The sequence below is a fragment of the Silene latifolia genome, chromosome 11 (assembly GCF_048544455.1).
Source record: "Silene latifolia isolate original U9 population chromosome 11, ASM4854445v1, whole genome shotgun sequence".
Classification (NCBI taxonomy): Eukaryota; Viridiplantae; Streptophyta; class Magnoliopsida; order Caryophyllales; family Caryophyllaceae; genus Silene; species Silene latifolia.
This window is the reverse complement of record NC_133536.1, coordinates 58009103-58035870: the sequence shown is the minus strand read 5'-3', so window position 1 is coordinate 58035870 and position 26768 is coordinate 58009103. Positions and strand designations below refer to the sequence as shown.

The 26768-nt window shown below is 40.1% G+C and overlaps 3 protein-coding genes and 1 non-coding gene across 4 annotated transcripts; 3 read left to right on the top strand and 1 right to left on the bottom strand.

The window, feature by feature from the left end:
- Positions 1–6778: 6778 nt before the first annotated feature.
- On the top strand, positions 6779–7249 carry LOC141613465 (uncharacterized). The gene has a single exon (XM_074432200.1). The coding sequence runs from the start codon at positions 6779–6781 to the stop codon at positions 7247–7249; it is 471 nt and encodes a 156-aa protein (XP_074288301.1).
- Positions 7250–10713: 3464 nt separating this feature from the next.
- LOC141613464 (uncharacterized) lies at positions 10714–11349 on the top strand. The gene has a single exon (XM_074432199.1). It carries the CDS (start codon positions 10714–10716, stop codon positions 11347–11349), a length of 636 nt encoding a protein of 211 aa, XP_074288300.1.
- A 2079-nt stretch (positions 11350–13428) lies between these two features.
- On the top strand, positions 13429–14067 carry LOC141613463 (uncharacterized). Its single transcript, XM_074432198.1, has one exon. It carries the CDS (start codon positions 13429–13431, stop codon positions 14065–14067), a length of 639 nt encoding a protein of 212 aa, XP_074288299.1.
- Positions 14068–20080: 6013 nt separating this feature from the next.
- LOC141615430 (small nucleolar RNA R71) lies at positions 20081–20187 on the bottom strand. The gene has a single exon (XR_012529851.1). It is a non-coding gene; the product is annotated as a small nucleolar RNA R71 (small nucleolar RNA).
- Between the last annotated feature and the right edge of the window lie 6581 nt (positions 20188–26768).

Here is a 26768-nt window from a genome sequence, read left to right as displayed (position 1 = left end):
AAGGGAGTGTTGCATGTGACTGTCAATGGTGTAGATGTGACGGTCTTTGTTTCGGATTTTTGCTCTGCTTTTTCGGTTCCTAATGACGGAATTAATTTAAATCCGAGTCTTGAGTGGTCAAATGTTGTTGGTGAAAAGGAATTGGCAATTATGCAATATTTTGAGGAAGTCGGGTCGGATGGTGGTAACATTGTTGTCCGTCCTCTCTCTGCCAAAATTAAGTTCTTTCTCAATTTTCTTTGGATTACAATTGTGCCGAGAAGGGGAGGAAGGGACAAGGTGTCAAGTTATGAGGCGATAATTGTTTATTCGTGGTTGGAAGGTCAAAAGGTCAACTTAGTGAGTCTTGTGCTAAACCGTATTGTCCAAACAAGTCTCTTGGTTACGAAAAAAAAAATTTGCAAAACAATCGATATTCCATATGGGATGTGGGTGTCTCGGTTGTTAGAGGTCAAACAAGTTGTGGGACGGGCTAGTTACAGAGTTAGTGCTAAAAATTGTATGTGTGACCGGTTGATTAAGCTCATGGGTCTCGGGTTTGATGGAACCGAATTGGTGCTCTTAAAAGATGTTGGAAAAGTTGTTAATGAGACGGGTTTGGGAGCTATGGGTGCTAAGATGGAAAGTTTTATGAGCACTTTAATGGAAAAATTCGAGGAACAATCCACTACTTTCGCTACGGTTTAATCGCAAGTTGGACCATCTTGGTCTTTGGAGTCGGGTTTGGATTCTACTCGGGTTTATGCTTGGATGGATGAGGTGGATAAGAGGTTGTCGGGTTTAAGAGGGAGTTGAAGGCCATCCGTGGGGAAGTGTTCCCACATGGAGGTGCATTGGTGATGCATGGGAAGGCTATGGCGAACGATCAATCGCTTACTTTGGAGGCTACCAAGGCGTTGTCCTTAAAGGTTCTTAATTTTGAGCGAAGTCTTCAAAGTCTCGCTAATCTTGTGAGGAGTTCGTTTGACCGTCTTGATGCCTTGGAACATCGCACTCGTCCCGACTATGTGAACCCGTACAAAACCCGTAACATATGATCTTACCTCGCCTTGCCTCATTTAGCTCTTCCTATTTCTAGTATCTTTTTATTATCTTAGTGGTGTATTTTGCAAACTTTATTCGGCCCATTTTGGCATGTACTTGTGGATTATGGCCCAAGTACTTCTCTAAACATGTTGTTTATTCGGCCCATTGGCATTAAACATGTTTTCCTTAAGTTTGTATGATAATTAGATTTCTAGATGCTTATGTTTATGTGTGGTTTATTTGCTCTTTATATCGTTTTTATCTCTTGTCTCGTCTTATATTATTCTAGTCATTTTATATTTGTCCTTAACTTTTCGATGATGTCAAGAGGGGGAAAGAACGTCTATGGTAAGCATTTACCTAAGCTTGCTCCTTGTCAAGACCAATTGTCTCTTAAAGTCCTTAAGTTTTGATTTTATGTTAATCGTCTTGATCTTGCGTTGATCTTTATTATTAAGATGACGGTTTTATATTGAGGGGGGACTTTATACTTAGTCACAATTGTAGGAGACTTGCCATCATCAAAAAGGGGGAATTTGTTGAACCATATAGTATATATGTATATGTTTTGATGACGTCAAGGTGCTTTATAATTTATATACTCGTTGCGCGTAATCGATTGTTGAAGTCTTTTAGATTAGACTTATTTATTACAAGCAATAAAGGAGAATTGTGATGGAAGTATATGGTGATCAAGCCTCAATTGAAGATCAAAATTATCTGAAGATTCATTCACGTATTATGAGAAGACGAAGTTCGTCTAAAGATTAATCAAGCTTGGATGAGAAGTAGCCTATGCTCGAAGATCTCCTATGATAATTAGAATAGTATAGGTGATTATCTCGTAATGATAATTAAGAGTGAATTTCTTGTATTGTTAAAGTTATAGCTTTGCAGCTATAACATTACTAGTAAAAGATTTCAATGTTATAGCTCTTCTACTATAACATTGAGATGCTAAGTTTATTTTACACGACTTGAATTGTTTCAAAATTGTTTTGAAAATTTTTAAGTTTATTTTAAATGTTTTAGTAAAAGTATTTATTAAATAAAGCCCGGTTTAGTGCGGAGTTCGGTTTTATGTTGAACGTTGGTCAGTAGTCGTTTTGGGTCAACTTATGAGTTGGACCATGCTACTAATTAGGGTTTTAATATAGCTACTCCTAAAACCTAAATTCTAACCTAATATTGAGCTAGGATTTACACGAGTCACGAGGCATATGAGCCGTGATATCTCGTGTGACCTAAGATATATTTTGTAAAGATTTTATATATCTCTACATATCTTTTATATCTTACTTGATATGGTTGTTTATGATAAAGATATTCTTGTTATAAAAAATCTTATCATATCTTAGAATTTATGGAAAAGATAATAATAGAATAAATTGTATTCTATCTTTTGGAATATTCTTTATTATCTTTTAGGCTTTAAGGAAAGAAATAATAGAAGATATGATTTGTTTACATATCTCTTATTTCGGCTATTAGGGTTTCGTGAAAACCGATTAGCCTAGCTTCCTTCCTTCCTATAAATACTTTGCTTTTGCAACATTTAGATTAGTGACCTTAACATAAAATTGATTTTATTTTCAAAGAGCAAAACCGTGTATTTCAACGAAGAAAACCGATTTGCTATTTTCAAAAGGTCGTGTGTTTTAAACTCGTATGTTCATTTGTCAAGTTATCGTTATAATATAATGGTACTCAATAGATTTCTTACTTGTTCATTAACATGGACTTTTGCAAGAATCATTAGTGCTTTCTTATTAGCGTAAGTTAGTCACTCGAGTATTTAACGGTACTCATTGAGTTACAGCTAGAGTTAGTTGTATGAGTTGGGTTAGTAAATTTGTAATCCGTAGAAAGGTACTAAATTTATTAATCGAGAATAGTGGATGTAGGTTTCGATTTGTGAAACTGAACCACTTCAAAAACCGTGTGTCTCCTTCTCTTTTGTTCTTTGTTTACTTTTTTCATACTTGATCATTAGTTGATTAGTTAAAGTTTAATCAATAAACTTTAAATAATTAATTACTTTCATACAATTGAAAAAGTTTTCAAAGTTTTAAATCCTCAATTCACTCCCCCCCTCTTAACTATTTCGGATCGATAGACTCTTCATTGATGTATGGGGAATTGACTACCAAGGACCATTCGTATACTCTCAAGGAAACAAGTATTTTCTTGTGGCCGTTGATTATGTATCGAAATTAGTAGAAGCAATCGCTACCCCAACCGATGACGCAAAAACGGTTACTAAGCTTTTCATGAAGGTAATCTTTCCAAGATTTGGAGTCCCTAGAGCAATTATTAGTGATGGAGGGACACACTTCTATGAAAAGAAGCTCACATCTCTTTTGACGAAATATGGTGTTCAACATAGAACCGACTTGGGATACCATCCTCAAACAAGTGGTCAAGTTGCAGTTTCGAATAGAGAGATTAAGCAAATTCTTAAGAAGGTTGTTAAAAAAACTCATAAGGATTGGAGCATGAAGCTTTATGACATTCTTTGGGGTTATAGGACGGCCTATAAGACTCCCATAGGAGCCTCCCTTTACAAGCTAGTCTATGGAAAGGCATGCCATTTGCCAATTGAGTTGGAGTACAAAGCCTTTTGGGCAATCAAAGCTCTCAACCTTGATCTTAAACTAAGTGGAGAGAAGAGGATCTTGCAAATTCAAGAGTTGGAGGAATTCTGACTACACTCTTACGAGAATGCAAAGATCTACAAAGAAAAAACCAAATTGCTTCATGACAAGAGGATTAAGCAAAAGCTTTTCACAAAGGATACAAAGTCCTTCTATTTAACTCTTGATATCGACTTTTTCCCCGGAAGTTAAACTCAAGGTGGATGGGTCCCTATGTGATCACCGAAGTGGGAAAGTATGGAGATTTTGAGATAAAGTCGGAGGATAGAAACAATTTCAAGGTCAACGGTTAAAGATCGAAACCTTATTATGAAGGAGCATTCATAGGAGAAGTAGAGGTCATCCGCCTCAAACCTCTCTCACCATGACGAAACCATCAAATGAGAGAGTTTGGTGGAGTCCTCCCTAAACCACCACTTGTAAATATACTAACCCTTCTTACTTATATTTTAACTTCATTACATTTGCACTTTACTTCCTCATAAGCATGATTTTGGCATGAGAGTTGGTGAGGGAGTGCTACTAATCTTATTTGACAAGTGAAGGATATGACGATTCAAGTGTGGGGAAGCACCCTTGTCAATTAACGAAATAAGAAGAAAGAAGAGCAAAAAGGAGGAATCCACACGAGCAGACCTGAGCTCGTGGGAGCTAAGAGCAATCCGAGCGTCTCCAGACAAGATCCGCGCGTCCTACCGTCGGGACGTGGGGGCTGGAAGGCTTCAATTAGTGGGAGAAAGTCCTGTAAGCAAATCTGCACGCCCCAGAGGGGAGACGAGCGTCTCAGCAAAAATCCGCTCGAGCTGAGCTTAATCCGCGTGTCACAGGACTGCTTTGCCATTTCCTAAAATCCTGTAATAAAATCCGCGCGTCCCGACTGCAATCCACGCGTCCCTCTCTGCTCGTATAATTTTTCTACAGAACAGAAGACGCTCGAGCCGACTCTAATCTGCGCGTCTCCCTCCCGTGCTACTCTTCTATTTTCGACAAACATACCCTTCTCTTAACCACACACATTAAGACACATCATCCATCTCTCCTCAATAAAACATTGAATCCTCTCCCAAATACTCAAAAATACACCAAAAACACCCAATTGCATCTTCAAAATAAAAATACCCCAAACCTAGGGTTTGAAAGGATCTAAATTATAAAGATTAACCTCCCATATTAGACAAGCAAAAACTCTTGATCTAATTTCAAGATAAGAACAAGGGGATTCTTACCAAGAGAAAGAAGAAGAACAAGGGTCATAGTGTAATACCCGTTCTTTTAGGGACCCGTTGACCGACCTTAGACACCGATCTTGACCTTAGGAAACTTTACGAGTGATGGCTTGTGACGATGTGAGTCTTTGTGTGCTTGTTACTCGATCTAGCTGAGGCTACTCGATCGAGTAGCTTGGGAGCTCGATCGAGTAGAGGTCACTCGATCAAGTAAGTTGTTACTCGATCGAGTATCGGGTTGCAGCGGGGATTTATAAATCGTCAATAGAAAATCCCAATTCATTTCCCTACCTTCTTCCTAAACCTAGATGCCGTCACCTCCTTTCTCCTTCACCGTGGTTCACCTTCTTGAGGTCCTTGTGAGTGTCTACACCTTGGGAAGGGGATGCTTGAGTCGAGTAACGGTCTTGACGCCGGGTTGCTTTGTATAGGTATGTCGTCGTCATCATCAACGTCGTCCTTGTTTTCAGTTATATTTATAGAGGTAGTAATAGATAGTTGTGGTGGTTGTATAGGTGATTTTCATGGTTGATGGGTATCTTGTGATCGGACGCGGAATCGCCGCGGTTTGCTAAAGGTAGGTTCGCCTACTCAGAACTTTTGATTGTCTAGAGAGTCTGTTGATGTTGTTTGGTTGGTTTATTATCAGTATTGTTGATTGGCTATGATAGTTGGTTAGTCTTGTGTTGGATTGATAATTTTTGTTTAATCAGCTGGTTGTGGTTATTTGTCTATGGTTCTCGAGGTGTGCCCTCGGCTGAGTGGAGTCACTTGCGGGAGTGGCTTCACGCCCTTGATTCGCGTTTCGTGGAACCCGCCACGGGAGGGGATGTGCACATTAAGGAACATGGGTTTAACGCTCGGATAGATGAGTGGTTGGTTGGAGAAGATGTGGTGTGTGCGTTGTTGTACTTGTGTTATGTCTGCTTTTGTATATTTGTTACCTCAGTTGCTGACCTTGTGTGGTTTTGTTCTGTTATTGTTTATGTTATGTCTGACGTGATCCACTATGGTGAGCACTCAGTCTTAGCAGGTTATTGTTTGGATCATAGCTGGGTGCTTGGAGGGACGAGTCCATCACGAGTCACGACAGAAGCAGTTCACATAGTTGATAGTGGTTTTGAGTTATATCTTTCATATCGCATGTTGTTTGTAAATCACTTGTAACATAACACAAACGTTCTTTTATCGACATTTGATTATTACTGACCTCGGGCAACCGAGATGGTAACGTCCTTATCTGCTAGGGAAGGTCTTGTGAAGTCTCCTTGGTAGATGGGGGTGTTACAAACTGGTATCAGAGCGATGATTTTGGAACCTGTAACAAATGAGCCTAATGAACGTAGTAATTCTAATAAAATAAACCTGGTGTATGTTTGGTGGGAGCCCCAGCTGATGCTTGATTTTTGGTGAGTAGGCGCCCTCATTTCAAAATCACGACCCCATTGTGCTTAAGCCAGTCACCGGTTATGGGAATATCGAGTCGGGAATTATGTGCCTAGTGTGTAGAATGAATAAGTTAGAAATAAGCATGCTAAAAGAAGAAGGAGGCTTAGGCCTGAAGAATCAAGAAGTCTGGAATAAAGCAATGGTAGGTCGGTTGGTGAACTGGATTGCTGAGAAAAGGGACTCTATTTGGGTGTAGTGGGTCCAATGGAACCATATCAGAGGGAGAGAATGGTTTGAGTACACTCCTTCAACTAACTCCAGCTGGGTTTGGAGAAGGATCTGTAAGGTTAAGCAGGAAATTGCACATGGGTTTGTGGATGGGGTATGGGTGGTACAATCAACTGGGTACACACCTAGTGGTTGTTATGAGTGGCTTAGGAATACTAGACCTTCTATTTGCTGGAGTAAGGTGGTCTGGAATAAATGGGTATTGCCAAGCACCAGTTCATAGGATGGTTAGTGGCTCATGAGGCTCTAAACACTTTGGACAAACTGATTAGCTATGGGATGGATGTTGATGCTAGTTGCCTGCTCTATGGACAGGCAAATGAATCCTTAACTCATCTCTTTTTTGCCTGCCAGTACAGTAGGAGAGTGTTGATGTCTCTACAGCAGAATACAGGGTGCAGCTTCCCTTTGGTGATTGATCTAGATTGGTGGTCTAGTAGAGGAGGTACTAATGTCCAGAGAGGGGTCCATATTGCACTCTTTATGGGGGCAATTCACTCAATCTGGTATCAAAGGAACAAGTACAGAATTGATGCAGTCCTTGTGCACCCAAACCAGACTGCTTTGCAGATTATAGAAGGCGTGAGAAACAGAATTAGGGGACGAGAGAAGGAGATTGTGAATGCTAATGATGTAAATTGGCTACGTCATAAACACCTTATGTAACTAGGGGTTTGCATTACATGTAAATCCTATTTCTTTTTTATATATATATTACTCACATTTTACCAAAAAAAAAATAAGTTAGAAATAACTGTGATAGAGTCTCTGTTAATGTTTAGTATATGTAATTGTGATGATGAACTGTGTAGGGTTATGGTTGAGTAGAAGTGTGGGTGAATGTGGTAGAAATGCCGAAGTGTCAATAATGTATGACAATGTTGGGTGATGTGGTGGTAATGATGCATTCTAAGTCTTTCTATGCGTATTAGTTTATAAAGAAATTGTGAATCTTGCATGTGGTGATGATAGTAAGTAGTAAGTTTTGAACTAGTTGCAATGTTTGTCAAGTAGTGATTGGAAATTATGATGGATGTATTGTTAAGTACTTTTGTGTTATGGCATATTTAAGTCGAATGATTTACTGATAAATTGTTGTGACATATGATGGTTTATTGTTAGATGAATGCTCAGAATAGTGTGAGTATAAGTTGAATCGTTGCATTTGCAAAAGCATGATTAGAAGTGAGATAATGTGTTGAGTATATGCATGAATAAGTTAATGGTATGGTAAACGGTTTTGAGTAGTGTTTGATAAAGAATGAAGTAATATGTGTCATGTTTGGATGAAATAGTTGAGTTACATTTGCGTAGTAATAAGGTGTCGTGAATGAATATAATAATCAGTGACGATTTCCAAATACCTTTTGGAATCGACACGAGTTCTTGTTTTGCAGGAATCATCGACTAAACTCGTAACTTTTGACCTTGTTCTTAATCTTGCTCGACCGAGTACGTGTGCCTACCCCATCGAGTAGACCTCATTCGATCTAGTTGAGGAGTTATAAGATCGAAATAGCTTAAACTACCAGCGGAAACTCGATCGAGTAGCTCCAACTCGATCGAGTAGAGGCCACTCGATCGAGTGCCTTACTTACTCGATCGAGTAAGTGAACAGTACACGGGTAAAAGATGGGATTCTTATACCATTTTCTATCTTCTTTTCTTCTTATTTCTTTTCATACCTAAACCCTAAATCCTAAATCCTTTATATCTCTCTACTTGTTCTCAAAACTTGTGATTTAGTGCTTGGAATCTTGGTGTTCTTCTTGTTTAATTCATCCTTTTGCTTGCTAATCATTAAAGGTAAGAATGTTCATCCTTTCCTATGTTTTTAATTGATTATAAACATGCAGGTTGTTGGAATTTTTCTGAAAATTCGATTTATGTACATGAAATCTTGCTAGTAGTTGTTGTAACATGATCTATTTGCTTTAATTTATTGAGTATTGATGCTAGAAGTAGAAAAATCGAATTAATTTGTGGGTTTGTATGTACCGAATTTTCTAGGGTTTGGGGATTCAAATTGATTTTTGGTTGTCTTTTGCATATGAAAGGGGGAAAGTTAAGTAATGTATGTTATGGGTATCATGTTTAGTGTTGATTTTGATGAATTTTGCTCAAAATTTTGCCTTAAAACTCTGTCTTAAAAGTGCCCCAAGCTGAAAATCGCGCCAAATCTTTTGATGATTACTTATTTTAAAACCTATTTTGGAAGTTTAATGCCTTAAAATGTTAAGTTTATGTATTAATTGAGGTTAAATCTTTCAAAATTGTTATAGCTGTAAGACCGTGTGATGAGAATTTGAGAGTTGTATACTTGAAATTTTGGATTGTTTGGTGAAAGTGTGTACATGGTAGCTCTTTTTCCATGTCTATACATGAAAGTTTGTATGTTTTCAAGTAAGTGTTTGTTTGTATCTCTAAAATATGTGTTGAAAACAGATGCCGAGACTAACTGTTGGAACCCGTCAAAGTAAGAGGGGGAGGGCTTCTGAGCCTGAGATAGGTAAGGGGAGTGGGGGACCAATGGTCCCACCGGTGCCAGATTACCCTTCTGTTGTCTTTGCTGATTTTAAGCAAAGAGATGTTTTCGTTGCTTTACAGAGACCTCATTTGAAACCCACCCGCTGCATTGATACTACCATCTAGACTGACCTAGGGGTTGAGACTGATGTGAGACACATCTTTGAGACTTTGGGTATCATGACCAGGCTGTATCGTCTTATGAAACACTCCTATGCTTTTCTGACCTTGGAGTTCATGAGTTCCTTCCGTTATGATGCGGTAGAAAAGACCGCCGAGGAGGAGAGATAGAATGAGAGAGAAAGTTTTAGAGAGATAAAAACCTCTAAAAATCTAGCTTACTTTTTACGCAAGCAATGGCTCGAAGGAAGAAGCTATCTAAAAATCCTCAAAATTCATCTAATAATTCGTCCAAATCTAAGAATAATTCTACACCAAAATCACAAAAACATGATGATCTAAGATTACAACGTTCTAATAAAGGTAAAACGCAGCTGAATTTTTCATCTCGGAATTTGAGTCTGATTTGGAGCTTATTGTTGAAGAGGAGGAGCACAATGAACCATCTGAAAAGGAGCATTCGATATCAACTACTCAGAGGCCTCCACTGATTCAGATCACCAAGGAAGATGTTGCTGGTGAGATCAATTTTTGGTCGACCTCTGTTGTTTGTTATATTTTAGGGGTGAATCCTCCGAGTTCTGTGCTCTTGGGGTTTGTCAAGAGAGTATGGCAAGCGAATGGCTTTGATAAGGTTGCGTTCCTTCCCAATGGTTTGTTTTTAGTAAGGTTTAAGACTAAAGCTCAACAACAATTTGTTCTCAGTAATGGTCACCTTATTTTTGATAATAAACCTGTTATTATTAAAGAGTGGACACCGGATACGGAACTAGTGAACCATTAAGTTACTAGGGTCCCTATTTGGATGACATTTTTTGGTCTAGATGTCAAATATTGGGGAGGTGAGAGTCTTAGGAAGCTGAGTGGTGGAGTTGGGAAATTCATAAAGTGTGATGACCCTACTCTTCATAAACAGTACCTTGGCTTTGCTCGTGTTATGGTTGAAGTTGATGTCGCTCAAAATTTTCCTTCTGTAGTGGATTTCTTAGATGAGAATGGTAGGAGTCAGTCTGTTAAAATTGAATATGACTGGTTACCTGTGTCCTGCACTGCCTGTAAAGGGGTGGGGCATAAGGTTGATAAATGTAGGAAGGGAGTGGACAAACCTGCTATTAAGAAAGTCTGGAAACCTAGGAACAGTGATCCTAAACAAAAGGAGCCTGCTAAGCATAATCCACCAGTGAGGAAGCCTGTGCAGGGTCCAGTACAACAGCCTGTGGTGCAGAATCAGACTGTGATGCAGACTCCCAGGAATCTGGTTGTCACTCCTGTTATGGTTCCAAAAACTCCTACTGTTGAGAATACATTTCCTAGGAGGATAATCACAAAATTGATGAGGCAGGATAATGGAGAACAAAGGAAGTTTACTCCAGGAGGGCTTTCCTTCATGGACTCTCTGTCTCATTCATTGTAGAAGACTGGAAGGGGGTTGTTGGATAGCAAGTTGTTTGAAAAAGGGGGTTCAAGTTCTGCTATAGCTGATCATGGGTAGCTGTGGTACTTGGAACATTAGGGGTATGAATAATCCAAGCAAGCAAAATGAAATAAAAAGATTCTTAGCTATGAATAAAGTTGGCTTGTTTGGCATTTTAGAAACAAAAATAAAAAGTAGGAATTGGAATAAAGTTACTAATAACATTTGCTCTAACTTGGCTATATGTACTAATTCTAATCTTCATCCCGGAGGTCGGATTTGGATCATTTGGGACCCTGTTTTGTTTGAGGTGGATATTTTGGATGTCACTATTCAATGTATTCACACAAAAGTGTTTGATAAAGCTAGGAGGAAGGAATTTTATTATACAGTGGTTTATGGCCTAAATTCACTGGGTGACAGAGAACCTCTGTGGCAAAGTATTAGATCTTATCATCTGCAGCTTAATGCTCCTTGGCTCTTGTGTGGTGATTTCAATGCCATCATGGAGAGAAATGAGAGGATTGGGGGTGCTGAGATCACAAATGCTGAAATAAGACCTATGGCTGATGCTATAAGGGACTGTCAGTTGACTGATATGAAGGCTAGAGGGGCTTTTTACACATGGAATAACAAACAAGGGACTGATTATGTGATTTATAGTAGAATTGATAGGGTGTTCATCAATGAGGAGTGGCTTGAATAGTTCCCTGATAGTTTTGTCCGTTTTCTCCCTGAGGGACTTTTTGACCACTGTCCTGGTCTGGTTCACTTTGAGGAAGAGAGGCAAAGGAAGGGAAGCTCATTCAAATACTATAATATGTGGTCTATGGCCAAGGATTATAAGGAGGGGGTGATTGATGGTTGGAGTAGGGATGTGCAGGGCACACCCATGTTCAGAATTGTTAGTAAGTTAAAGGGATTGAAGAAAGGTTTGCTGCACCTTAGTAAGGAAAATTTTGAGGATATATAGAACTTAACCAAATTGACTGAACTGTCCCTAAAGCATTTCCAGTCCCTCCTTGTGTCTGATCCCTTGAACAAGGAGTGGATTGAGAATGAGAGAGCTTGTGCTCAGGATTTGACTGATATGATAAAAGCTAGGGATCAGTTCTTGAAACAAAAGGCTAAATGTGACTAGATGCAGTTTGGGGATGAGAATACTGCTTTTTTTCATGCTGCAATCAAGAAGAGAAGGGCAATGAATAGGGTGTTTCAGGTCAGGGACATGAGGGGAAGCCTTTGTTCTGACCCCAAGGATATACAACAGGCTTTTGAGGAATATTACCTGAACCTGTTGGGGACCTCTACTCCTATCAAACCAGTTAATAAAAAGATTGTACAACAGGGTGCTTGTCTTACTTAAGAGCATTGTGATATTCTGAATGCTGAGGTTACTGGAGAGGAGGTCAGGGCTACTATGTTTGACATTCCAGGGAACAAAGCTTCTGGGCCTGATGGCTACAGTAGCCAATTTTTTAAGGACAATTGGCCTATTGTGGGTGGTGAAGTGATCAATGCTATCAAGAATGCTTATGAAACTGGGAATTTATTGAAGCAAATTAATAACACTATGGTCACTTTGATTCCAAAGATTGAGATGCCTGAAACTGTGTTGCAATTCACACCTATTGCGTGTTGCAACACTATTTATAAGTGTTTGTCTAAGGTGATTTGTGCTAGACTGAGCCGTATTCTTCCTGATATTATTAGTCCTTCTCAGGGGGCATTTATCAAGGGAAGAGACATTGTTGGCAACATACTGATTTGCCAGGATCTTATTAAACTGTATAACAGGAAAAGCTGCTCTCCCAGAGTTTTACTGAAACTTGACCTTCAAAAAGCCTATGACTCCATTGAATGGTCCTTTGTTTCTGAGATGCTTGAGGCTACTGGCTTTCCTAAGAAATTCACTGAGCTAATGATGCAATGTGTTACTACCCCTTCTTATTCTCTTTCCCTCAATGGGGAAACCTTTGGGTTCTTTAAAGGTCAAAGGGGATTAAAACAGGGGGATCCTCTCTCCCCCCTTTTATTCACTCTTTGCTTGGATTATCTTAGTAGAATCCTGATGATTGTTCAAAAACATAAAAAGTTCAGGCATCACCCTTTATGTAAGAGGATTAATCTTACTCACTTTTGCTTTGCTGATGATCTTATCATGTTTTGCAAGGGTGAGAGAGCTTCTATTGATCTTTTGCTTAAAGCCTTCAACTATTTCTCTAAGGCTACTGGGTTGGTGATGAATAGTGGTAAGTCCAACTTCTATACTAATGGATTTCCTGCTAGTCTAGTCCAGGAGATTGAGCAGGTTACTGGAATGAAGAGAAGTGCAGTCCCATTCAGATATTTAGGTGTTAATGTTTCCCTTAAACGTCTGTCTATAATGGACTGCAACTGTCTGATTGAGAATGTGGTTGCTAAAATTAGAGCCCTGGGGTCTAGAAAACTTTCTTATGCTGGAAGAGTTGTGCTGATCCAGTCTGTCCTTAGCACCTTGCACTGTTATTGGGCTCGCATATTTATCTTGCCTAAGACTGTCATTGATGCAATTGAAAAGATATGTAGGCAGTATCTATGGTATGGTAAGGATCCCAAGGAGAACCCTGTCCTGGTTGCTTGGGAGAAGATTTGTAGACCTAAGAAGCAGGGGGGTCTTGGTTTCAGGGACCTTCATACTTGGAACATTGCCACTATAGGAACGTATGTCTGGTGGGTGCAACAAAAGACTGATCATCTGTGGGTTCGTTGGGTGCATGCAGTCTATATCAAATCTGCTAACTAGATGGATTATGAACCTCATAGTGGAGCTAGCTGGGCCTGGAGGAAAATTTGCCAGGTCATGAATAAGCTCAAGAATTTACTCTCCACAGGTGAGCCTTACACAGCTCAGAAAGGGTATTTCTTTCTAAAACCTCTCACTGATAAGGTTGCCTGGTATCCTTGGATTTTAAACAAATGGATCTGTCCCAAGCATTCTTTTTTCTGCTGGTTAGTAGCACAGAACAGGCTACTTACTCAGGATCGTTTGGTAAGGATGGGGATCCTTGACACTAACTGTTGTGAAGTTTGTGGAGTTATGGCAGAGGATCACAGTCACCTCTTTTTTGGCTGTGCATTCAGTAAACAATGTCATTTGCTGGTGCAGTTGTGGTGCAATGTACTGATGCCTGCACATGACTGTTTTCAATGGTGGATCAAATGGAGAATTCATTCTGTTACTAAGAAGAAGATAATTGGGGTCATCCTAGCAAGTCTCATGTATCATTTATGGCAACATCGTAATACTTGTAGGATAGACAAAATTGTAATAAAACCTGTGTGTCTTGTTCAGAAGGTGAAGCATGATGTTAGAGCTCGTTTGCAGATGCTTGATATAAAGTGTACTACTAGGTCTGTACTTGATTGGGTGAAGAAGCTATGAGGTACCCAGCCTTATAGTTTCATTACCTAGTTTGGGTCATTCATATTGATGTAATGGGATAATTTTTCTGATTAATGAAAACTACTTACATTTCCCCCAAAAAAAGAAAAGACCGTTGAGCTCCGTCTCATGAACACTAGCTTCTTTCTGATAATGGACATGTTTTCCACCCACCTCAGCCTTACTAGACCAGAGAAATGAGCCCTTAGGGACATCCCGACTGAGTGTGGAGCCAGTAGCCTCATGCCTTGCTTTACCGGCAAGCCACCCCCACCTCTAGCAACATGTTGATCAATGACGTGCAACACGTCACTCTGAAGATATTTCTTCGTGCTATGACGTGTTTACTTTATGATCGGAAAGATGTGAGTAAGCTTAACTTACATGAGGTGATGTTGCTTGCGGCGTACCTTAACCCCACTCGAGCCCCAAGAGTCTCTTTCAGTGCTCCGACCATAGTGTGTGCTAGCTTAGCTTTGATGGCCTCGTCTGACACCCGATTCTTGAGTTGTGGTGCCATTGCCACACGGTTGGCGGAGAGGTTGACCACTTTTGAGGCCTCCTCGGCCTATACAACTTTGACCCCGGCGATGCCTACCTTGGACCGTGAGTACTTTCTCGACACGAAGTGGTTGAGGACTTTGGAGGGTGATGGGTTAGCGTACAGAGTTTGGGGGATGAGTTGAATGAAGATACCCGACCCTGAGCACCTTCCCGTGACCGAGCCTTTACTAGCTGCAGTGGTGGCAGCCGATTCTGATGATGAGAGGGAGGTCCCCGATAGGCAGTTTTACCTCATTGACCCGGATATCTTGGAGGTGATGCCTGAGCCGAAGAAGAGGAATCAGGCTAGACCTGAGGATAGACAGCCTAGAGTGGGGAGAGGACCGCGACGGGTGAGAGAGAGGATGGCTGAGACCCAGCCAGAGCGGCATGTGCCTCCACAGTTTCAGTTTCCCAGCTACCCTTCCTTCTTCAGCCCTGAGATGAGAGTGAGTGAGCTCACGAAGAGAGTGTCTGCTACCTTGACGCTCTGAAACCTCCGTGAGATGGCATATGTTTAGGGCATCGGGACCGAGGCAGCGCAACCGGTGTGGTGGAGAGGTGTTGAGGATGACAGTGGGGTCTTTCATTCCTTTGGCGTGGAGCGGTCTACTTGGGAAAAGCCTATGAGTTACCCCTACGGTTGCTTGGCACCATGGCGAGTGGGAGCCGATTCAGGGGCTGGTAGCATCGCTGGGGAGGGTACAGTTAGAGCAGGCACGTCTGGAGGCGGTGGTGGAGATGAGATGATGGATGAGCAGGCTATGGAGTGATGATACTCCTTTTATTTCTATCTTGTTGCATGGACTTGTAGTTGATAGTACTTGTTTTGTTTGGCACTTTTATTAGACTTTGGTGTGTATTTTTGCCATAAGGCCGTATTTTGGATACTCTTCAGACTTTTGATGCAGGATGTTGGTGTCGGGAATACTTCCCGACTCTTGTTTATATTTCCTAGGACTTACAATGTGACGAATTAGGGAATTTTGACCTGTGGCTACTCGATCGAGTACCCCTCACTCGATCGAGTAACTGTAGGGGTGACATTCTGGTTGCATTCTGACCTTGACATACTCGATCGAGTGCCTGGTAAGCTTGATCGAGTAAGGTCAACTCAATCGAGTGCCTTACGAGCTCGATCGAGTGCCACTATTTGGTGCTTATTTCATTTAACCATTGATTTCTATCTTCATATTAGTGTGTCTTGTTATAATGTTTCTTGTTGTGGATGTCTTATATCATTGTTTCGTCTGAACGGTGGTTATATAATTGTGCATATTAGTATGATTTATAAAATTTTCGGGGGGTTTATATAATTTTGTATGCTAAATCAAATTGTCTCAGGTAACGTAGTGTACAATGATTACAGTTCTTATTCCATAATTTGTATGGTTGTATAATGAAGTAATTGATGCCATGATGGAGTGTTGATGATAGCATGCCTAATTGTGTGGTTCACCTTGCCAATAGTTTCATATATATGAGTCATGTGTATATAATGTCAAGCGAGTGTCGTAGTTAACATGAGTCAAAATGCATAGTATGGGTCGTTCGTAATGTCTATATGGAATAATATATTATTGGCTTGTGTATGCATAAGTTGTTTTGTTGGTGAACTTCGGGGACAAAGCTCCTTTTAAGAGTGGAAGAGTAATGTCGCGTGGAAAATGATGTAATTATAGCAATTTTATAATATTTCATGACAATTTTGAGGGATATTAAATGGGTGTTTGGGGAATTTTTTAATGGTTATTGTATAATTGAGTACTAATTCGCAATTGTTGAATAAACTAGCATGATGTTGAATCTTATTTCCAAGTCAACGTTCACTATGTTGTATTGAAATTGGATGTTAGTAGCAAGTAATAGAGTTGTTGTTAGCAGAATTGTGTTGTGTGGTTGAAGTAATAGAGTGGAATGAATGAGGTGTTGCTATGCATCAGTAATAGGACTGTCGTTTTTGAGTGTTTGTATCTGTTAGTTGTTGGCAAGTAATGGATGAAAGAATAGTCTGAAAGTTGTGTTGGTGTATGTTTGAGTAATAACATGAGATGAGTGCAAGTAATAATCGAGTTAGTTGTCTTTGTGTGCAATGTGTAATTGGTGATGCAATAGGAAGTGGGTGACCGATGGGGAGTCGTGTTGTGCAATATGTCCCAAGGTAGATGATGATGATGGTTGATGAACATGCATAGCGGGATGGTATTCCAAAGCGGTTGGGTTGTCCTGTGTTGGATAAATAGTGGTGGTTACCTCGGTTCCTTGACATTGTGTTGCGGGGGAGGATGAGTCGAACTTCGGGGACGAAGTTCTTTTTAAGGGGGAGAAGACTGTAATACCCATTCTTTTAGGGACCCGTTGACCGACCTTAGACACCGATCTTGACCTTAGGAAACTTTACGAGTGATGGCTTGTGACGATGTGAGTCTTTGTGTGCTTGTTACTCGATCTAGGTGAGGATACTCGATCGAGTAACTTTGGAGCTCGATCGAGTAGAGGTCACTCGATCGAGTAAGTTGGTTACTCGATCGAGTATCGGGTTTGTAGCGGGGATTTATAAATCGTCAATCATGAAATCCAAATCATTTCCCTACCTTCTTCCTAAACCAAGATGCCGTAACCTCCTTTCTCCTTCAACGTGGTTCACCTTCTTGAGGTCCTTGTGAGTGTCTACACCTTGGAAAGAGGATGCTTAAGTCGAGTAGCGGTCTTGACGCCGGGTTGCTATATATAGGTATGTCGTCGTCATCATCATCGTCGTCCTTATTTTCAGTTATATTTATGGAGGTAGTAATAGATAGTTATGGTGGTTGTATAGGTGATTTTCATGGTTGATGGGTATCTTATGATCGGACGCGGAATCGCTGCGGCTTGCTAAAGGTAGGTTCGCCTACTCAGTATTGTTGATTGTCTAGAGAGTCTGTTGATGTTGTTTGGGTTGTTTAGTATCAGTATTGTTGATTGGCTATGGTAGTTGGTTAGTGATGTGACCAATATTTGAGCATATTTAGTGCGCGAATTAGCCTCGTTCCTATGCTTTTTAGTGCATATTTGGGTCATTTACTATCTTTAGCCCTTTGTTTTGCATATTCTTTGAGGTTTTGTTTCCTTGGTAGGAAAGGAGTGCAAACCTTGCATTTTCATGGCAAAATAGAGCTAAATTGATTGAATTCAATGACCAAACATCAAAGTAAAGACAAGACTAAAAGGCCTTTGTACATAATGTAGTAGATGGGCAATGATGAAGAAATCCTTGCATCACCGACAAGATCCCGGAGGATTGTTGGAAGAAGGAAGAAGAAAAGAAGAAAAAGGGAAGCTGGGACAAGATCCGAGCTTCTTTACCATCGGGACGCCCGTCCAGCAGCTCCCCAGGACGCTCGTCCAAACCACCAATCCGCCCGTCCAAAACTGCCAGAGTCCGAGCGTCCAAGCCAACTGGCCGCTCGTCCAGCCACTTGAGAATCCGCTCGTCCTGACCCTTGGACGCTCGGATTGTGTTACAGGCCCACACGTCCTCTTCTTGCTCCATGAAAGATGCGGATATTTTTGAAAGACCGGCTAAAAGGAGATCCATATCTTTTCTAAGAGGAGCGATTCCTCAAGGACTTAATCGTCATTTAAGCCCTTAGTAAACCCTAATTTGTGCACCTAATCCCCACTATAAATACCCCATTAGTCTAATTAGATAAACATCGTCTTCTTATCAATCTTTAGTGTAGTTTATCATTCTAACGTCTCTTTAATCTTGTAATCAACCTCTAATCAAGTCTTAATACAAATCTCATTTCCTTAATTTCTCTTTTGTTCATCTTTTATTTTGGGTAATTGAAGATTATTTGGGTTATTATTGGGAGATTGACAACCTTCTAATCATTCATCAGGTACTTCTTTTATTCTTTGCTTATTATTTTGGAATCATCATTAGGTATAATTCTCTTAATTCCTTTTTAATTATTGTTAATTATCTTCATTTATTCATCATGTTTTGCTTTGTTAATATGATTGACAACCTTGTTAACATGATAAACTTGATAATGAGTGAGTAGTCACCTTAACTAGGGTTAATGGGGAATTGGGGGAAACCAACATGGGGATTGATTCATGCTTAATCTAATATGCTTTCATTATTAATTTGCTTGCTTGTTGTGATTTCAAGTTATGCACATGTTATGTTTGATGAAATGCGAGCCTATGAATCCTTACATTTTTACCCATCACCTATCTTTTCAATGAGACTTGTAAGACATAAACCAACTCGAGTCTCATTAGACCATGCATATTGTTGGATAGAGAGGATTAAGTCGACTTGTAGGTGTTGTACAATCTAATCGATTCGGCTCCGGGACCCAAACCTTCCTAGGGATTGTAAGATATACACTAACTCGATCCCATCACAACAATAATTGCTTGCATCTAGTTGAAAACATGTTTGTATGATAAAATCCCATGAATCCCCTATGAACCCATTGCACCCTAGTGCTTTTAATCAATTGTTTACATCTCTTTTTAATCATCTTGCTTGTTTACTTTTATTGCTATTTAGTTTAGTGATCTTCTTATCTCAACCCAAATCGTGACACCCCTAGACACCGCTACTTGCAATCGAAAATCCTACATCAATACCCGTCCCTTGAGATCCGACCTTTACTTGCCTCTTTACTAATAGTAGAGTTGTTTGTGGAGATATAAATATTGTTTTGGTCTAGGTGCTCCTAACGACAAGTAACCGAAATTAAGCTCCAAGTGAGTCCGACCAAAAATGGCGCCGTTGCCGGGGACGGTGTTAACTTGATTTGATTTTCTTAGATTTTTATTAGTTGTGTCTTTCTTTGCCTTGGGGAAGTAAAACTCCTCAAGGTTTGTTCTAATTGTTTTTGAGTTGTTTGATATTTTGCATGTCTAGAAGATCACAAGGTAACTTGTTACCCATTGATCACGAGATTGAAAGGACTTTGACAACCAATAGAAGACTTGCTAGAAACACCTTGAGGGGAATTGGTGAGGTTGTAGATATTCATTCTCTTGAGTTCATCAACCCTTTTGCAAGAGAAGGTGAGGAGAACTCAACACAAAATCAACCACAAAATCAACCCACAATGCCTAAGTTTTTATCACATTCCGTACCAACCAAGGAGAACCTACCCAATGGAACTCCCACACCACAACACTTAACCGGAAATTTCATTGCTAAATCCGCATTTATCCAATTAGTCGAAGAAGTCAATTTGGGGGGATGCCTAGTGAAGACCCTCACTCTCACATGGAGACTTTTTGTGACTATTGTGATGCGATTTCACAAACCGGTGTAACTCAAGACCAAATTCGATGAGTCTTATTTCCTTTTTCTCTAATTGGTACCGCAAAACAATGGTTGAAGAGCCTTGATAAGGCCACTCTTGGAATTGACTCTTGGAAGAAGTTGACTCTAGCTTTCTACAAAAAATTATACCCTCCGGAAAAGACTAACATGCTAAGAGCTCAAATTACGGGTTTTAAGCAAAGGGACGAAGAATCTTTGTATGAAGCTTGGGAGCGATTTAAAGGAACTTATCGCTCATGTCCTCATCATGGACTTAGCGAGTGGTTCTTGGTTCAACAATTTTGGAATGGTCTTTATGAAGACTCAAGAAACATTCTTAACATGGGATCAAATGGTATGTTCACCGAAGTTGACAACAATCAAACTTGGAACAAAATTGAGGAAATGGCGGTCCACAATTCACAATATAGTAGACCTCGCAAGGCTACTAGAGGAGGAAAGCATGAAGTGGACTCTATTACTCAATTGGGTGCTCAACTTAGTGCTCATATCGATACTATGAACTTGAAGTTCGAAAAGGCTATGGCTAAGCTTGAAGAAGCCTCAAAATCACCAAAGCAACATGTTAATGCCATGGTGGCATCTTCATCAATCCCAAATGGGATATGTGAGAATTGTGGAATTTTGGGACATGACCAAAGCGAATGTAGGGGAACAAGTGAGTAAGTGAATGTTTTTCAAGCATACAAGAGTGGTACCTCTTATTTCAACTATTACAATGAAAACACCAAATTCCATCCAAATCTCTCATACAAAAGCCAAAATGTTCAAAACCCTCAACCAACATACACCCCACCTCCCATGAGAAACCAAAATCAAAGACCCTTTGATAACCAAAACCAAGGTTACCAAAATCAAACTCCATACAATCAACAAAATGACCACGGTTTTGATGTTCAAAAAGCGGTCCTCCAAATGCAAAAGAATCAACAAGAATTTTTCACTCAAATGCAAAAAGATAGCCAAGCAAAAGACATCACCATCAACAACATCCTAGCCCACACAAAAATGTTAGAAACTCAAATGACCCAACTAGAATCTTCAAGCTCTCAAAGACAAAAGGGGCAATTACCACCTCAAAGTAATCCCCCAAGACATGAAACGGTTAGTGCCATTCACTTGAGGAGTGGTACAAGATATGAAAGGACAAAGAAGCAAGTTGAGGATGAAGTTGTGGAAGCTAGTGACAAAGAAGGAGTTATGTAAAACTCTAAGGAAGATGAACCAACAAATCAAGAAGTTTCAAAGAAAAGTGAAGAAAAGGCCAAGGAGAAGGAGCCCATTGTGATTAGACTTCCATTCCCAAGTCGTCAAGCTAAGCCTGAGTTTGATGACCAACTTGGAAAATTCATGGAAATTGTGAAGAATTTAGAAGTCTCGATTCCTTTCACGGAATTAATCAATCACGTGCCGGCCTATGCAAAGTACATGAAGGACATCCTTACAAAAAAGAAGTCAATCCGGAAGCTTGAGACTATCGCCTTCACTAAGGTGAGTAGTGCCATCCTTCAAGGGAGTTCACCTCCGAAACTCAAAGATCCGGGAAGCTTTGTGTGATCTAGGAGCAAGTGTGAGTGTTATGCCGTATTTGGTTAGTAAAAGGCTAGGGATGGGAGAACTTAAATGTACCGACATCACACTCCAAATGGCCGATAGAACAATGACGACACCGTTAGGGATATGAGAAGATGTTCCCGTGAGAATTGACAAATTCTTCATACCGGTGGACATTGTCATTGTTGACATGGAAGAAGACTCTGATATTCCGATCATCCTAGGAAGACGTTTCTTGCACACCGCGGGTGCGGTGATAGATGTGAAGCATGGAGAGCTTACCCTAGAAGTGGGGGATGAAACCATAACTTTCAATCTTGACAATACTATGAAAGCTCCCCGATTGCATGAACCATGCTTTATGGTTGATCACTATAGCCGGAAGGATGAAAGGAAGAAGTCGGAATTCCAATGGAAAAAGAAAGTTGATGATGCTCCGTTCAATGAGCAAGGTAATAGCAATAAAGAGAGCTTGAAAAGCTCACCCAAATCAAACAATGAAGAGAATGGCCTCATTGGCCAAATCAAGAAAGAAGGAGAGTTGTCTCTATCAACTCAAGAAATTTTTGGTGATCAAGTAGACGAAGTTTGCGGTCTTTGGGACGATGAGTTCGAAGGGATATTCAATCCCTATATTGGTAATGCTATGAATCAAGACCATCAAGAAGAACAACAAGTGCAAAGGTCTATTGAGGATCTTTATCATGATAATGAGCAAGCTTTTGACTACTTCTTCAAGGTGTTGAGTAACATCAACAACACCTTGAACATGCCCCCTTGACATCTCACATTGGATGAGAGTTTGGTGGAGTCCTCCCTAAACCACCATTTGTAAATATCCTAACTCCCTAACTTGCATTTTAATTTTTACATTGCATTTTTGTCATTTTTGGATTTATATTTTTATGCCTTGATCAAGATACTCATCATTTTGAGAGAAGTGAGGGAGGGACTTATGATTTTATTGATGTGTAGTGCTTTACCTTAGTATGGGGATAGCAATTGCCTAGGTTATCCATGCCTTTGTAGTGCCCTACAATGAAGAACACGAGAATTGAAGAATGAAAATGATACGGGTTATGCAGTACCCACGGATGGACCTGAATCCGTGTGGTCGAAGAAGAATCCGAGCGGCCAACTGGATAATCCGCTCGTTTTGCGAGAATCCGAGCGTCTAAGTTACAATCCGCTCGTCTGGCAGAGCTGTAGAATTCAACAATCTAGTCTGACATAGAATCGGAGCGTCCCAATTGAGAATCCGCTCGTCTGATTCTGGACGCTCGTCTTTCCACAAAGACCCTCGTCTTTCTGCTGCAACATTTTAAGATTTCTCCCTGTAACAGAATCCGAGCATCCGTCCAGAAAGACGCTCATCTCACATTGAAGAATCTGCTCGTCCTTGCTGAAAGACGCTCGTCCTGTGGCGTATTTTCCTGAGACAAAGCACGAAGAATTCGAGCGTCCCGACCCCTGGTCCGCTCGTCTTCCCCTGCTGTTTTAAACATAACGGGTCATTTAAACCCTCTTCCCTCATTCATTCTCATTTCTTCTACATTCAAACACTACCCAAAACCCAAAAAAAAACCCCAAAACCCTCATCCTCTCCATCAACAAAAATCAAATTTCCTCAACCAAATTCAACAAAATCAAATCCAAACTTCCTCACAATAAAAATTAATCACTCCATTTGCAACAACAATTGATTCAAACACCAAAATCTTCAACTTTTGAATCGATTTTTAAGGAAACAAAGCAACATTCTTTCATCTTAAATCGATTTGGGCATCCTTAGAAATTGAAGATTTCAATCTTTCTTTGGTGTAATCAAGCAAAGAAGAATGGCTAGAACTAAAGGAGGCAACAAGGCACCCCAAAAGAAGACACTTTCAAAAAGGCAACTAGCTCTTCAAGAAAAACAATTGTCAAAGGCTTTGGTAGTTTCTAATGCAAGGTTGGAGGTTCAACAACAACAACAAGATCCCCTTATGGAAGCTACAACATCAACAACTCCGGTTATTGCTCAATTATCCGATTATCCGGAGGTAATTTTCACTTTCGACTCTCATAGGGAGAAATTCATTCACTTTGCTAAGAAGACCATTATGCCTACTAAATTTATTTGTGAAGATGCTTTGACAAAGTTGGGTGTTCTTGAACAAACCAAAACTTTCTTTGAGTCTATGGGATTGGGTAAATTGTTTACCATGAAAGAATTGACATACCCCTCCCTCACCTTGGAATTTTTGAGTTCCTCGAAAGTCACAAGGGTGGAGACTCGAACCCATATCGAGTTTCGTCTTGCAAATGTTGATAGACGTATCACTTATGGCGAATTGAGTAAGATTTTAGGCCTTAGGGATACCCCGAAATATACAAATATCCCCGACAAGTATGACCCCGCTCCTCTTTGGGAGGGAATTTCCGGAAAGAAATTCATGCGCTTTCATGATTGTCGTGCTCTATTAGTCCACCATCCGGGCATTAGAGTGTGGCATAAGGTCATTGGGAATACTTTGATAGCAAAAAAAATGGCACTAATCATCTTACCAAACTCGATTGTGTTCTTCTTGAGTCGGCCTTGAACATAGGAAGGGAATTTACCAAGCCATATAAGGCTCTAAGACTTTTGGTTGAAAGATGGCTTAATGTCGATTGTGGTAAAGAGGGCACCGCTTTTACTGTCAATGGAAGACTAGTTACCCATTTGGCCAAGCACTTTAACCCGAATTTCAAAAACGACAACACTTATGTGGCGGTTAAAGGAGGCCATCTCATTGATATGGACACCATGATTCACAAGTTTAAGTGGGTCAAGCATGACTCTCTTGACAACAAACATGGGTGGTTAACCAATGAAGCTAGATCCTTCACCTTACCTTCAAAGATTTGCCGATTGAATGTTCACCGACCAAACTACCTTCTCCCACTCTCCGAAGAGACCGAGTATATCATTTAACAACAAAGGGGCGAAATTGCCGAGCCCTCCTCCTCCATTATTACCCCACCTTACCCCTTTGAGTATCATGAGTTCAAACCCAAAGATGTCGAAGTAGGAAATGATTACTTGACACTACTCATGAGGGAAATGCACAAACAAGCCTACACTGATAGAGTGGATGCTTACAAGGCCCAATATCCGCCCCTCTTACATCTAGCTAGGCAAGGACTTCTTGATCCATCTTGTCCTTTGCCTAGTTGGGCGGATAGGGAAGTATTCTTTCCTAGCATTCCTAGTGGTGGTAGACCGGGTGGAGAGGAGATGGGTGTTGAAGAGGGTGGTGACCAAGAAGGAGGAGAAGAGGAAGAGGAAAGTGAGGAAGAACAAGCAAGTGAAAGTGAGAGTGGACATAATTCCACATCTATGGAGGTTGATGATGCCTCAAGAGATGATGATGATGATGATACAATGGGTGAGGATTAGCAAACTTTTGGAGGCTCCTACATTCTTACACCTCTCCTATGGCTTGTCTACTTCTCTCGTATTTATTTTCTTGATCATTTTGAGGAGTCCTAGCAACATGGAGGACTAACACCTTGGTTTCATTAAGGTGTTCATTTTTATTGTTCCCATTTTGTAAAATCCAAAATGACAATTTTTAGTTTCATGCATTGCATTCCATGTGCATGAACTACCCCGAATTTCTTGACATTAGAAATAATGTCTACTTTGGTTTGGGGAAGTCCATTCATATGCATTGGGAGCTAATTTAAATTACGCTCTCCACCATAACAAAAACACATGCATCATGTAGTGTAGTTTAGAATAGTTTGCATTTAGTATAGAAATCATGCATCATACTTGCATAATTTCCTATCGTATTGACCATTGAGGACAATGCCCATACTAGTGTGGGGATGGGAAATTCTAACTTGACTTTTATTCAAAAATTCAAAAAAAAAAAACCAAAAATTCCCGAAAATCCAAAACCATTGAAAATTTGAAAAACCAAAAACAAGTTCATTTCCTTTGTAGTGTAGTCTTGTATATATTGTGTTTGTTCATCCTTGTTCACATTGATTGACTACGCCACATCCGAGACATGAGGATATTGAAGACCGCATGGTATGATCTTTCCAATCTCCTTTTTCCTCTTTATGTTAATGACTATGTGGCTTTATTTTGATTGATGCGGTAGAACAATGTGAAACTAGGATTTGCATTTAGTTTATATGGCATATTAGTTGGTAGAAGCATATGGATTAGGATATATAAATGTTAGTTGCATCATGACACGTAGTTGGCATGTTAGAAATTTTTTGCGAAATCATCTATTTGGGAAGCTTGACAAGTGTATATAAGCCCTAGTATATGTTCTTTCTTCTTAATACTTTGCTTGTTAGAATACTTGTAAAACACCCTAGGATGTGTCATATTAGTATCCTTTGACCCATAGATTAAGGCCTAGTCAAGAGTACCTTTTGGTGTGATAACTCCTTGGCTACCGTTTATTCCAAGGTAACCCTTGAAACCATGCAACCACCAATCATCCATATTCTACCACATTTTGTCATCAAAGGGAATGTGCACAAAAATTATTCAAAAATTTGAGTTCAAGAAATGAAATGAAAGTTGAAAAAGTTTGCAAATTGCATCAAATAAAAAGAGGAGCAAAAATAGACTCCTATGCTTCAAAAATAAGCACCCTCCCTACATATGGGGTGACTTTGAAAATGTTCAAAAAAATGCAAAAGTTGAAATTGTCAAGTTTTGAAATGCCAAACATCAAAAGAAATGGCAAAAAGAAAGTGTTCTCAAAAGTTATATGCCACAAGAAATTGGGGGGAAAAACAACAACAAAAGCAAACTCCCAAATGAAACTCAAATACTATCGATCCCTTTATCCATCATATCCATTTTTGTGCATGGTAGAGAGGGGACGACCCTTCTTCTTGTCTAGGCAAGAAGGGGAATTCCGCGATCCTCCAGTGTTTCTAACACCATAGGGAGTCTTCTCTTGACAAAAGCATTTAACGATTGAGGACAAAGGTACCCTAGCTTGACACAACTTGGAGATGATTTATTGGTATCCTTCTAGGCTTAGTAGTTTGAAGAAATCATTTCTATGAAGGAGTGTGTACCCTTGAATTGTTTCCCCTTTAGATAATTTCCGCCACTTAGATGAGGAAAGCGGCCATTCTTCTGTAGATGCATCCATTACTTGTTTTGTGCGCTTTAATGCTTGGATGTGTCGCCATTTTGCAAGACCCACATTGCCTTGCAAGAAGGCATCCTACCTCATGGTTGTCTTGTTGTGAGTTGAAGGGGCGGAGTGAGACCCGC